This window comes from Gymnoscopelus braueri (assembly GCF_963280865.1).
Source record: "Gymnoscopelus braueri genome assembly, chromosome: 19".
Taxonomy (NCBI): Eukaryota; Metazoa; Chordata; class Actinopteri; order Myctophiformes; family Myctophidae; genus Gymnoscopelus; species Gymnoscopelus braueri.
Window position 1 is genome coordinate 22682965 of NC_137621.1, and position 14422 is coordinate 22697386.

The 14422-nt window shown below is 44.2% G+C and overlaps 1 protein-coding gene across 2 annotated transcripts in view; it reads left to right on the top strand.

The window, feature by feature from the left end:
• The window catches only part of myo6b (myosin VIb), a 57169-nt gene that overhangs the window by 31547 nt on the left and 11200 nt on the right, over positions 1–14422 (top strand). For both annotated transcript variants that reach the window (XM_080413943.1, XM_080413944.1), the window contains exons 21-27: positions 4568–4698; positions 4911–4988; positions 5153–5282; positions 6904–6994; positions 7995–8145; positions 13113–13321; positions 14265–14343. In XM_080413943.1, the coding sequence (XP_080270069.1) occupies positions 4568–4698; positions 4911–4988; positions 5153–5282; positions 6904–6994; positions 7995–8145; positions 13113–13321; positions 14265–14343 (869 nt within the window). The remainder of the gene's footprint in view (positions 1–4567; positions 4699–4910; positions 4989–5152; positions 5283–6903; positions 6995–7994; positions 8146–13112; positions 13322–14264; positions 14344–14422) is intronic.

Here is a 14422-nt window from a genome sequence, read left to right on the forward strand (position 1 = left end):
CGCTTCGGGGCCCGGGTTGAGGGTAACCATGCATCTGGTAATGTTCTGCGAACCGAATGGTGATGCCCGTGTTTGGCCCTGGGGTGGGGCGGGGTCCAATGGTTTCGATCCGGTCTTGCGTTTGACCATGTACCGATCGGTGGTCGGGGTTTCGTCTAGCATCCGCCCTCCGTGGACGGTCCAACCTAGTAGGGTGCGTGAGGCGCATGGGGCACCCGGTGGCCCGGTACGCGTATCGATGTCCTTCATCAGTTCCTGGTGATCCATCCCGATGAGTATCGTAGGTTGGGCGTCTCTGATCTCCTCCAGGGGGAGGTCCCTGAGGTGATGGTAGCTCTTCTGGTAGCGCCGTATGTCGTACGTGACCCGGTCTAAGTCGTACTCCGCCTTATCTCCTGTAGCTATGAAAGCGTGATCGATGTTGTGCACTTCGTCTGGTGCCGTGGCTGGAGATATGGCACAGGATATGGCGGCTCCTTCGATCGTGCATAATCCGCACTGTAGGGTCTTGAGATTCAGCTGTTCCGTCCAACTAGGGGCGAGGTCTAGGCGTTCCGCCAGCTCTGGTAGAAGGATGGTGCGTTGCGAGCCGGTGTCCATGATCGCGTAGGTTTCAAACTCCTTGTCGCCGTTCCTCAGGATCACCCTCGCGATCTTGAGCAGAGTCACACCGCCGTTGTTCAGTGGCCTAGTGAGGTTCAAAGCCCTGTGGGGTTGGGGTGTGATGAAATTGTAGGTTGTGACATCTGCGGGGGTGGCGGGTAGGTCGGCAGATGCCGGTGCGGGGGTCAGAGGCGGCGTGGCTGGAGTACCGATGGCGTGGAGGACGGTCGCGTGGTCGCCGCGACACACCAAGCATGAGAATACGAATGCGCAGCTCTTGCCCTGATGTTCGTGGCCGCATTTCCTGCATCGTTGCTGAGCCGCGATCCAGGACTCTCTCGCGTGGGTTGGTAGGTGTAGGACGGCTGGGCACTCGTTGATGAAGTGGGTGTCGGCATGACAGTACGGGTGCAAAACCACTTTGACCCTTGCATTGTGTTAGAAACCTGCAGACATTTTTGTCTGCAGGTAGCCAAATAGGCACAGAGAGAGCAGAAACATAACAGAAACAGAGCAGAAACATAACAGTTGAAGAGCCAGTAGGATGTAGGACAGAGTAGTGGTCCAGAAAGCAAATAAGTAGAGAGTCTTGTTACAATATTGATCGACTGTCGAATTTGTAGTCTTATTGTAGTTGGGTGCATAGATGGAGTAGATCCACACATTACCAGCGATGAACCAACAGAAGAGGAAAAGACAGGTCAAGGAATTCAAAGTCTTGAAGAATTGGCTGAGGGGGTTGACGGTGCCATCCTTGGGCTCCAGGGTATATTGCAAGAGGGAAAGCACAGTCACCAGTAGGCCAAAAGCTCCTGCCACCAGCAAGTAGATGGGTATAAAGGGCTGCCCGGGGCATTCACCCAAGTACATTGCACCTATTGCAATCTGTGCGGTGGACAAGATGCAGAGAATGGAACATGTCCTAGCATGGGTGTTGGAGGCCGAGGAGGATGTTGAACGTGATGTAGCGGTCGTCTGGTCTGGAGGAGCGAGATCCGAAAGCAATGTTTCGGCATGTCGCGTGTCGCTTTTGGATATCGATGAATCTATCGAGATCCGCGTGTCGCTTTCGGACGTCGATGACTCTAGCCGTACTTGGGCAAACATGGCTGATATTCCACTGAACTGAAAAATTGCTTGATTTGGGATTTGTTGGTTGAGCCAAGACTCGTTGCAGTGGTTGGTGTTCAATTAGAACTTCTATTAGAACCGGAAAGATGTCTTGCCAACGACAAGTATAGTCTTGAGAAGTCTTGTCTTCGAGATAGTCGAGGAGTGGAGTGAATACTGCTTGCATCTGAGCTCACTGTGTTATGCCACCCTTTATATAGTTGGGTTGGATGCTTGTGACATCTCACTGATGTCACGATAAGTTAGCTATCTCCATATATGGAGATAGTGGCTGGATGCTGGAAGTTAGCTATCTGCAGTTTACGTTGGATGCTCGTGACATCTCACTGATGTCACAATAAGTTAGCTATCTCCATACATGGAGTTTACTATATATGTCGGATAAATCCATATAGGGAGCATTAGTATTCAGTGGGCAATCGTGCCAATCTATCAAATACCCATATGACGTGAAGGGAGTGAAAGTCTTCGTTACAGCGAGATGGTCTCGATAACTGTAGCGAATTGCAAGAGTCAACTAGAAAGGTCTAAAGAGATGTTTCAGTTCTACGTTTCTTGGTCGAAAGAGAGTCAGACGCTGTGCTACTCTTAGCTCTCTGTATATGTTGTTGTTGTGTTTATCCCGAAACAATTAAATCAGTGTGGCGTCGGAAGTGTGGCGGGAGATTTTCCAAATGTATAGATAGCTGTGCCCAGTGAGGGCCTTGGACGTTTATGTCACGCAGGCTCGAGCGATCAGACAGACTGATCATGGGGATGACTACACTTAAAACATTTACAAAAAGTAAATGGTGCGCAGGCAGCACTTTGGGATGGTTGTGGTGCTATATAGCACCATTTGTTTTCTATGTGTGTAGAGATGCTGCTGGAGGGACCTAGTCCTTGACAGAGTCCACATTTCTCCACCCACCAGGGATAAAAGATCTTCTACCCATCCGACACTCACCGCAGAAAATACTCTACCACGCTTTTTTGATTTTAAATAAGTGTATAGAAATATATGTCTCAGCTAATCTCTTTGTCGCACCAACATTGTTGTTGTGAAGCAGTTTGTTCATGAGTATTTATTAAGATGATAAAGATGACCTGCTGTATGTAAGCATGTTTTGCATATTAAAGTTTTGAACTGCAGCTTTAGATCAATAGACAAAACAACATAAATAAATAATCAGGGACAGCTCCGGTCACGGGTGGTCTGAGCGGCTCACGTCAACTGTTGCTGGAGAGCTGTTTGTGCAGAGGAGAAGTGGAGAGGATCATTGCTGGGTCCCTGGAAGCTTGTTTGCAAATAACATTTTAATTTTAGTCGGTCTTGACACATGGTGGTAGCTGTCATTCATAACCTCAAACATGCCCAATTCACCACAATGTACAAAAAATTGGGCATCTCCTCTGCACAAACAGCTCTCCAGCAACAGTTGACGTGAGCCGCTCAGACCACCCGTGACCGGAGCTGTCCCTGATTATTAAATCAGTGTGGCGTCGGAAGTGCAGACAAAAATGTCTGCAGTGTCCTCTTTCTTTCAATTCAAAGGTGCTTTATTGACATGGGAAACATTTACATTGCCAAAGCGAGTGTGACCTGTTATGTTGAAGTATGTTAAAAACACCCAGAAAGAATTTGAAAACAGGACAAAAAACTGTTTAGGCACGTAGAAGTGATGGGTGGGTCACCCATCACTTTTATGTGCCTACCCAAAATGCAGAATGGCAATGCTGCCAAGGCCACTGGCAGATATGGGAGTTTTTTTTGTCCTGTTTTCAAATTATTTCTGGGTGTTTTTAACATACTTCCCTAATGGGTCTCTGATGTCTTGGTCCAGTTGGCAGGTAATTAGGAAGTGCAGCTTTGTTTTCCACCCCATTGTGTGTCTTCTCTTGGGAACCAGGGCTGCCTGTGTCGTACTCACTCTCTCTCTCTCTCTCTCTCTCTCTCTCTCTCTCTCTCTCTCTCTCTCTCTCTCTCTCTCTCTCTCTCTCTCTCTCTGTCATTCTGTCTCTCTGTTTGTACTCGTGTCCTGCGGGTCCAACACAAATCACACACAAGCGAGCGGTTTAAAGTACGCTGCAGGCGGAAGCAGGCAGTCAAAAATAAACTGTCCCGGGTGTGGGTGGAAGTGGAACACACAGAAGAGCGGCCGGTAATGGTCAGAAATCCAGGTGGAGCGGGTTTAAGAAAACAGTCACACGCAGGGCTCTTACTAGTCTGTACCTGTTGAAGCCACACTAAAGTTCTATTTATTCTCTATCGCACAACTGTGTCGCTTGCTGAAAATAACAGATCTTAAAGCTAACAATGCACTGCACAATGTGTTGCTATGTTATGTACAGTGAACGTCTGTCTTGGTATCCAGATGTACAGTGATTGTTTGTCTCGGTGTCCGGATGTACTGTATAGTTACTGTACATATCAGAGCTTCTACCTCCCAATAAACCTACAACCTAATTTCTTCTGGTTCCACAAACAAGGCTTATTCCGCTGTAGCGCCCAAACTGTGGAACGATCTTCCACCCCATGTCGAGAGCGTCTCAGACCTTGCCTGTGTTTAAATCACGTTTGAAAACTCACTTGTACTCCTTAGATTTCGATGATTCAGACTGAGAGTTACTGTTTCCGATGTGTCTGAGTTGCACCCTCTATGTGTTTTTTTTCCCCCTGTCTATTGTTTATTGTTTTACTCTTAGTATTTTATATTTGTTTATTGAGTGTACAGCACTTTGGTTCAACACTGTTGTTTTAAATGTGCTCTATAAATAAAGTGGATTGGATTGTTTGTCTCGTTGTCCGGACGTACAGTATTTCAGACTGTTTCCGTGTGTTTGTGTTGGTTAGGGATGGTGTCTGTCTTGGACCTAATGCAAGGAGGTTTCCCCTCCAGAGCCCCCTTCCACGAGCTCTACAACATGTACAAGAAGTACATGCCCGACAAGCTCACACGACTCGATCCTCGCTTCTTCTGCAAGGTGAGCCTCCCGAACGACCGGCTTACGTTGTGCATGTCAATGTCATTTATACACAGCTTACTTTGCACATTTCCAGCGCATGGGTTTAGTCGATGATATTGCTGCTGTGTCAGGGTATGGTATTGCTGTGTCAGGGTACATGGTATTGCTGTGTCATGGTATGATATTTGTGTCATGGTACGTATGTGTGTTATGTTTTTGGTCTTCTCTAGGCTTTGTTCAAAGCCCTGGGGCTCAACGTTAATGACTACAAATTTGGACTGACCAGAGTGTTCTTCCGCCCTGGAAAGGTACAGGAAAGCCAGCCCCATCAGTCATGCTTTTCACTTGCAGATAATTATACAAGGTCAATGTACCCTAGGTATCAAATTAATTGTGCGTGCGTGCGTCCGTGTGCGTCCGTGTGTGCGTCCGTGTGTGTGTGTGTGTGTGTGTGTGTGTGTGTATGTGTCAGTTTGCAGAGTTTGATCACATCATGAAGTCAGATCCAGACCATCTGGCAGAGCTTCTGAAGAAGGTCAACCAGTGGTTGGTGTGCAGTCGCTGGAAGAAGATCCAGTGGTGTACTCTCTCTGTCATAAAACGTACGTCAACATCGCCGCCCTGGTGGTGGCTCAGACCTGTTCAAAGAAAAAATAACGCACATTCTCCGTTTCTTGGTGCTGAGCCAAACTGTAAAAACAGAATCACGAAAAACAAAGCAGGGGCACGCAACTCACTTTTGAATGTTCCAAAGAAATAAATATTTGTGACAAACAGCAGATACAGGCTCCTGTTACCATAACTGCGATTCTCCGAGTTACATTCCAGATGTGTTTTTCATTCAGATCAGCCTTAGGAGCCGTCTTTGCTCTGACTGTGTTGTCTGTCCTGTTTCATTTAAGCTGAAGAAGGATTAATATTCACAAAAACTGTTGACCTTAATATGGAGTTCAAGGACGCCCAAATATAAATAGAGAAGTTATGTACTTGGCATGTAACGTTACAGCAAATCATTCTAAACTCCACAGTTCATTAATGGGGGATAACATTTAAATCATGTTATCCACACCACAATATGTAGTTCAGATCTGATTTGTACCTCTGAACTCACTGAAATCGCCACAGGCCCGACTTGCTGCAAGTCTGTTATCTGTAGAACAATATGCAACCACATGGAACTGTACATTTATTGTGAAAAATTGAAATATTAAATCTTTTAGCCTAACTTAGTTTGTAAGTTCAGTCATTTCAGTTTTTCAAAGAAGGAATTAAGAGGTGCTTTTTCTTATAATGGGTTTGTAACAGAACACTAATAGATCATACATCATGTTTACCCACTTTCTATTTGTTCCAAACAGTAAAAGCTATAGGCAATCAGTAGTAATAATAGAGTATGACTCTAAAAGCAATCCCTTGAACCATTATGGTCCCTGCCAATTGGTATTGATTTTCCCCATTAATCCAAAGAGCAGCCTGGCTCCTGTTTATTTATGTCAAAGCATTAGTTGATATTACATTACCTTTAGAGCCTCCTGCACATTTCACCTCAGGATATTTCATTACTTAGACTAATTTGTTTTCTTCAGTTATTTAAACAGGTGAGTTCCATTGAGATATCATCTCAATGGAACTCATGGAACATCTCTTTTTTTTTAGGGAGCCCTTGCCAAGAACAATTACAGAGATACAAACATCATAAATACATACATTAAAACACATAATTAGTTAAACCTATACAGTAGAAAGTAACTAAACCCATAAAAAGCAGAACCTGGCTATTAAGTTAGCAATTATAATTTCCAATTGAATCTGTCACCAACCATTGAAAGCCCTATATACTTTGTCATATGACAAAATATTTTATTTTAAATAAAATTATTTTTATTTTAAATACATTTTTAAATACAAAATTGAAACATTTTGAAAAGATTTTAAAGATTTGCCCAAAATGGGGATGATTTTTGAATAGCCAACGCAAAAATCTAGAATTACACAGATGCTTTCCCGGTTTTAATGGGTTCAATTTATTATTCGAGATCATTTCCATTTAGCTGTCTGCAAGTGGTTCTAGGCTGCTGGGGCAGCAAACATAAAGGCTTGTTTGGCTATTTTTTTATGAACCTTAGCAACCAACCTTACCAACAACGCTGAAATATCTAGGTTTTTTTTTAATGTTTTTTGTTGCTTATGCTGTACTATTGTCTTCTCAAACACCTTCAACAGTGAGTCACAAGATGACGTACAGAGCCATGGCCTGTATCAAGATCCAGAAAACGGTCCGTATGTGGCTGTGTAAGAGGAAGCATAAGCCCCGGTGAGTGTCTCTGTCTGTCTCTGTCTGTCTCTCTCTCTCTCTCTCTCTCTCTCTCTCTCTCTCTCTCTCTCTCTCTCTCTCTCTCTCTCTCTCTCTCTCTCTCTCTCTCATTGTTATGTTCTTCCCCTGTGGGCACTCAACGTCAATATATATGCATGCTAGGAGTGGGCTTCAAAAGCAGGGTTATCAAGTTTTTATTAAGATCCATGAAAATGTACAAATCGGGCATTTAACCACTTTCTTTACCTTTAAAAAAAGGCTATTTAAATTTAGTCCCAGAAGCTGTCAGATTACCTCAGAATAGCAAGTGGGCTCGCATCCCCTTGATGCCACTCTTTCTCTTCTCTGTCTTTCTCTCCGATCATTCTCCCTCCTACTACTCAAGCTCAATATATATGCATGCCAGGACTGGGTCTCAAAAGTTAGGGGCATCAACTTTTTATTAAGATCTGTGAAGAAGGGGGACTTTTATAACTGTTTTTTACATTAAAAATAGGTTTAAACTATTTACATTTTGGCATCTCTAGGCATACATCTACCTCACTCTTTCTCTTCTGTCTGCCCCCCTCCTCTCGCATCTCTCTCTCTCCGTTTGGCTGTTCTGTCCATCTGCCGTTCCTTGTCTGCCACTTCCCCCTCTCGCCCTCTCTCTGTCTTGGTTTGTCTTTGTCTAGTTGTCTCTTCATCTCCATTTCTCAAGGTTCAAGGTTTCTTTATTGTAGGGTACATAAACTTCTTTTGGAATGTCAGGAACTGGTGTTAGGAACTCAACAAACGCAGGAGATATGGGCTTAAATTAATGCCAATATCAATTTGCACTTGTAAAAAAAGGTTTTGCACCTGTAAAAAAAATTACACTTGTCATACGTACTTGTCACACTTGTATTCGTAAAAAGATTTTTTATTTTTTATTTTCATTTATGATGTCATGAATATCAGATTTTGAAAACTCATCAGAGGTTGATTCTATGTGCCCTGCATGCACTTTCTCCTCTCACAGCATCGATGGAATGGTGAAGGTTAGGAACCTGAAGGCGCGGATGGAGAGGTTCAACGAGGTGGCGATCGGGCTGAAAGAAGACAAGCAGGAGATGGCCAAACAAATCCAGGACCTGGCCACCTCCGTAGACTCTCTACTGGCCAAGATTAAGGTGAGTGTCCAAGAGCGCTGGGGGGCCACAGTTCTTCTCTCTCACCGCACTAGAGGATCCAAGGCCAAGCAGAGAAGATTCGCAGAGAAGATTCGCCATTTCCATTGACTGGAAGTCAATTTGAAACACGTTCCCAAGTTTACTGGGTTTGAGTGCTTTTGAGAGATTGAGGTGTTATCCGTGAAATAAGGTGTCCATGAATCATAAGATATTCTGTTACTATATTCAGGCAACGTTTTCTGAGCATAATGTGTTCTTTTTTTTTATCAATACACTGTTTCAAATCCATATGGTTCCACACATTATTGTGTGGGACAATGTAGTTTATTATTCTTTATTTATTTTTGGAATTGTTTGCCTTATTTCAGATAGATTCAGTGAGTCAAGAAGGGCAGGAAAGGAGGGTGTGACCATAGAGTTATAAAATATCTAGAGGGCGGACTGCCCCACCCCCACCTATTCATTTCAATGAAAGTTGCTCACAAGCGCATGAATGCACCCAGAAGTACCTCTACTTCCTGGATTGGCTCCAATATTGGAGCCAATAGACGAATAGAGCAGGCGTACTAGCGTTTCAGACGATAGAAGCATGCGCAGTAAGGTTTCAAACGGTAGACGCACGCGCAGTAGCGTTTTGAATGCAGAAGTCCTGCCATCACAGATTTGACCACCAGGCAACGGCAACTTCACCGTTATACCGCGGTCCTGTAGGCTTGGGGGTGACATGTACAGTAGTAAAGGGTCGAACCAGGGACAGCTATGAGAAGGACTATAGCCTTATTTATATTTTTATTTAAATCTATGAAGTGCTTAATGAGGAGAACAATGTGACAAGAAGAAAGGAGTTCATAGCATTTCTGTCACGCTATTCTACTACCTCTTTGCAGAAGTTATTGTAATATTTAAAGTCCTGTTTATTATTGTAGGCCTATATAATAAGTGTCATGAAGCATCAGGGCATTAATTCACACGTTGTGATGCATTGTGAGCTTGGAGATCCATTGTTAGCTTTTGGGAATTTGTACCCTTTTGAAACCTCTCCCTCAGCAGCAAGTGGAGCTATTGTTGTTCGGACACCTAACTCCATTTCAGCTTGATTTCTGCTCGTCTGAAACTACTAACTCCACTTGCGCTGGATTTGGAAGTCACTATACCAACTTTGATGAGGCAGTATTGCTTTGTTTTAAAAATATAAGGTTTTCTTCATTTCCTGAAAAACTTATATTTAGTTTTCTCGTTTCCTGAACAATGAGCGTTTTGGAGTTAGCAGGTTCGCGCTGGACAGCAGAGATATGATAGTAAGTGGTCTTACACTGTGAGTCACTGTGGCAATAGCCTGCTGCAACCCTCCTGATTTCGTGTATAAAGGGGCGGGTGTAAAGAGCCGGCGAGAAACTGCGGCTGATCCCATTGGTTCACCGATCTGTCCGTCAACCCCCGCCCCGTTAACACAACATTACGAGCGACGCCCACTGCACTCTGGTTGGTTGGGAAGTGAAACACTTCCTCATACCCAGTACGGGCTATCGTTGGGCCAGGCTTTTATTTTTTAGCAAAACTAAGCAATAAAAGCCTGGAGATCGAGGCTACTGTGGCAAGCCAGACAATATCCTACAAGAGATGGGAGAAGACTCAAACGTCTGAAATATCATTCTGTTTGCACTGTGCACTTTCCTTAGTTTAACGGTTTGGCAGGCACAGTGTAGCTCTGGTTCTGCACAAGATCTTCCTTGCCTGCATTCTTTGGCATTTTGGTGACTCACCATGCGCCGATGTGAGGTGAGAGGTGCAGTAAGGGGTTAGGGGGTGTTATTTATAATTCTTGTGTCAACAAGGACTACAATTTACAGAGGGTTCAAATCGCGGTCCTCGTTGACACCAAAATTGCAATGCTTCGACCAGGTCAACCAGTGGATATTAGCGAGGACACATGTTTTGTGCTGTTTTTGTCACTTTAGTAGATGGATCTGAAGTCTCTCTTTTCACACAAACCTTGTTTATGTTTACCTTTCTGTCTCATTTTTATATAAATCCCTCAAGCTGGAATGTTTTTTAATTACATTTGTATGCATTCTAACACACATGAGGCAGTGTTTAAACGATTGCATTCAACAAAACAGACAATATTGCCAGCTGAAGTTACCACTAACCTCTTAAACCCTATCCTATATTAAAATTGGCCACGGGAGGGCGGGCGGACGGAAGGAAGGACCACGGCCACGTCACTCTGACTCAAGACATAACCATAAACAAACTATGCTATGCCCATTATGGTCATGTGCATATACTGTATTTCAAACTTGGCGTGCGCAGCGGCAAGGACTCAAGGGAGTCCTGTGCCCACCGTCGAGTAGTTCGGATATCCAGAACCGCAGAGCCAACCGGTATGCCCATATTTGGGCATGCCAATATATGGGCATATACTGATGACATCAGGGATCTCCATACATGGGCATAAAAGGGACGAGGACTGACAAAAATCTCCATATATGGGCATAAAAGGGACACAGACAGACGGTGTGAGAATGCCCGACTTAGCAGTTGGAATTCAGTACAGAGGCGTGGTAAAGTTCAACCAGACGGTATATGTTGTCAGAACATGAACAATACCAACTGATAAACACTGGAAGCTCTCTACTCCCAGCACAGACTCGAGACCACTGGCAAGTGGCAGCCTTTTATACCCAGCTGGAACTAATGAGCCTGGACTATACCATTTTACTTGGTGTATTGTAAATGAGAGCATACAATAAATACGTAAATATCTTTAACCCACACAAGTATATATAAAAGTCCCCATGAACTACCCAATATAATAACTTCAAACTACAACATAAATTAGCAACTACAAAAGCACATCATAACCCCCCTCTGACATCCTGACTATGGTCCAGCCCAATCATGCTGGCCACATAACAGCTCAACTTAAAGGGACATGTTAAGCTTCCAATCATCACTTAGCGTTCCCTATATTGCACTTCTCAAACATATTGCCCTTGGTCTCTATCGCACTCATACATACATTACTGTGCAAAATACAATGTGCAAATGAATAAAGTGCAAATATGCTGTGCAAACATGATTCAATAAATAAGGGTTAAATGACATGGGCAAACATTGGTAACAGAGGACCTCTGTTACAGACAGACGGGTACAACAGGTACTCTGACAAAGCCCCCAACTCTATGACTCAAGCTGAATTCCGATTCCCCAAACTTTCACACTCGCTCACTCTCCTCACGTCCTCCACTCGCGCCTAAGCCTCGCCCCCCAGCGAGGAGGAGAGGATTACATGTGAGGACAGAGTGATCGACCGGTTGGCCTCATAGGATCGGAATGCACTCTAGCGTAATTTCAAAGCGCGCAAAGATGCGCAAACTTAAATGTATGAATGGAATCCTGACCGCGTCCCTCTTTTTGCTCGTACACCCACAGTCCTTTCACATGTAGATACTTTATCAGCTGAAGCTCTATAATTCAGTATTATGAAAATGTGTTTCTCTTCAACAAACCGATACAGCAACGCTTTTTAGTTAAGTGTGTGTGTGTGTGTGTGTGTGTGTGTGTGTGTGTGTGTGTGTGTGTGTTGGGGCAGTGAGTGGGCGTGCGCTCGCGCGCGGGGGGGGGGGGGGGGTGTTAATGCGTTATTTAGTAGGTCATCTGCTCTTGGCGGTCAGTTTGAAGTGCCGTAAATTAGTTGTTGACTCCTGCAACAAGGACATCAGTTTGCTCTTGGGAGACGTTTAGCTTCTGAGGCTTTTCATAATTCTGTGACTTGTTTCTCTCGAACCCCAAACAAAAAGGAAGATAAAGGTGACAAAGACTTCATTCATCATCTCCAGTATTGTTATTTAGGGAGGCTGTTTTGCTTAGTCAAATCCCAGCTCTCCCTGTGCAATAAGCACCAAATGTATTACACCCTCAAGGTAAGAACAGACAGAGGATCCATGAGTTATGCAGATGGTGAGGTATTAATTCCCTAATAGTTTGTCTTGTCTGAAGATGTTTGCTGTCAGTGGCTGAGACTATGTGTCATCCCACAGGTATGGTGAGAGAGCTCATAGTTCCTTCCTTTGCTTCCTGACTCTCCCAATCCTCACCTCTTAGCCTATTAACAGCCTCTGTGTAGAGACGCTAATGATGTTCAGGGTCCTTAGATATTGACCCTGGTGTGCTTTCACCGACTGAATAATGCATGAGATGCCAGTGGCTGTCATTCAGACCTCTATACCTCGGGGATAAGACCGTGTCATTTTTCACTAATGAATCCTCACAGGTAGGGTGACCTCTACCTTCTCACCCTGAACTTAATGTCTGACGAGGGAATCCTGCATTGGTGGCGGTGGTACACTGTGACAGGCGTAAGTCAGCATGTCTGCTACCTGAGAGTTGGTGGCAGGGCAGAACAATGAGACAGAGAACAGAAGTCATAATAAATTCAGGTAGAAGGGTGTCCGGGGGCCGCAGAGATACATTTCCCGCCCTCTGCCGTCAAGACTGCAGGGTTCGATTCTTCCTCTGTGTCTCTGGCTTGGCCGGACGCTCCAGCGAACACAATAATTGCCCGTGTTCACTGGTGGGAAGCCGGCAGGTGAGTGCATCCTTTGACACTGCACTAGCAACTCCTAAGTTCCTCCGACTCTGAAGTTGCTGTTCCTGTCCAGAGGGAGCAGAGACATGTGGCTGGTTCCCCAAACCAACTAAATTGGGAAAAAAGAAAAACAGTTGCAAAAAAAGTTCAGGTAGCAAAAGGTTAGACATTTGACATATCCCAAAGGCTTTTTTAAAGCCTCCGCTGCCTGTATTTAAAATGCATTGAGCAAAACTGCCGCAACAAGCAAGCTAGCTAGAGAATACACTTGAGCCTAGGTATTGGTTCAGAAGTTAACAGCTGGGTATAGAATATGAAATAGGTCCATGAATACCACCGCTGACATGCCGGTCATCCCCATCTCTCTCACCTTTAGGCCACAATAATGACCAGAAAGGAGATTGACGCAGAGTACCAGGGGCTGGTGAAGCGCTCAGAGCAGCTCCTCTCCTCCATCAAGAAGAAGAAACAGGAGCAAGAGGAGAGGGAGAGACTGAAGCACATCGAGGATGAGATGGATAGAGAGAAGAAGAGGAGGGAGGAGGAGGAAAATCGCCGCCAACAGGAGCAAGATGACAGAAGGACGTGAGTGACGAAGGGCCATTGATGATCGAGTGATGTTTGATAGTGATTAACCGATTCAATCCTGGAACGCATCTGTGTCATTTTAGATTTTAGCTATAACCCTTATTTTATACTTTGGCTATTCGAAAATAGCAGAAATACAAGCTGTTATCTGCTATTTCTTTTAAATCGTGATTTTATTTAGCAAATCTTTGAATATACATATTTTTAAAGCGAACATTTGTTAAATATTTTGTTCCAGGGACCTCCAGAAGCAAAGATTTGAGTTACAAGTGTTCGCTTAAAAATATATATATATTCAAAGATTTGCACACATTTTCACGATAAAAAACAATAGCAGATCTACAAGCTCATATATATCTGCTATTTTTGAGCGGTGCAACCGCTCCTATAAGAGGGTTTAGGACCCATCCGTGGTGAAAGTTTTTCTTTCTGGCGCTGTGACGCCATGCTGTGGAAAACACGCCCATAGGCTAAGCTTTGCAGGACGTGCTGTGATTGGCTAGCGAGACACATGATGAAATTAACTTCAAACTTCGCAGACGCGCTGTGATTGGCTAGCGAGACGCATGATGAAATTAATAATAATGTAAAAAATGTAAGCACGTCACTTCGCAGGACGTGCTGTGATTGGCTACCGAGATGCATGATGAAATTAATCTCATAACTATAAATAGCACCGCTCACTTCACACTGGGTGTGATTTTTAAATAGCCAAAGTATAATATATGGATAAAGTCATTACACAGATGTGTTCCTGATTTGAATGGGTTAATTGGTCAAATGGGTTCAAATAAGTGGATTTTGTAAAAGCTGCAAATGGTTTGGGTTTAAAGTGTTGGACTTTGGTCGAGGCCCAGGTAGCTACAGTATACGAGCCACAGTTCTACCAAAGGCATTCAAATGAAGCTAACCGTTAGTTTCTCCTGTCCTGATACCTCAGGAAAGCAGACATGGAGCTGAAGAGGAAGCAGGAGGAAGAGGAGAGGAAGAAGAGTCAGGAAGAGGAGAAGATGCTGCAGGTTTGTACGACTTCTGATTTGCAGCCCGATAAATTATTTGCATGGAAAAAAGGAGCATGTTTTCGCCGGTGAAGCGCTA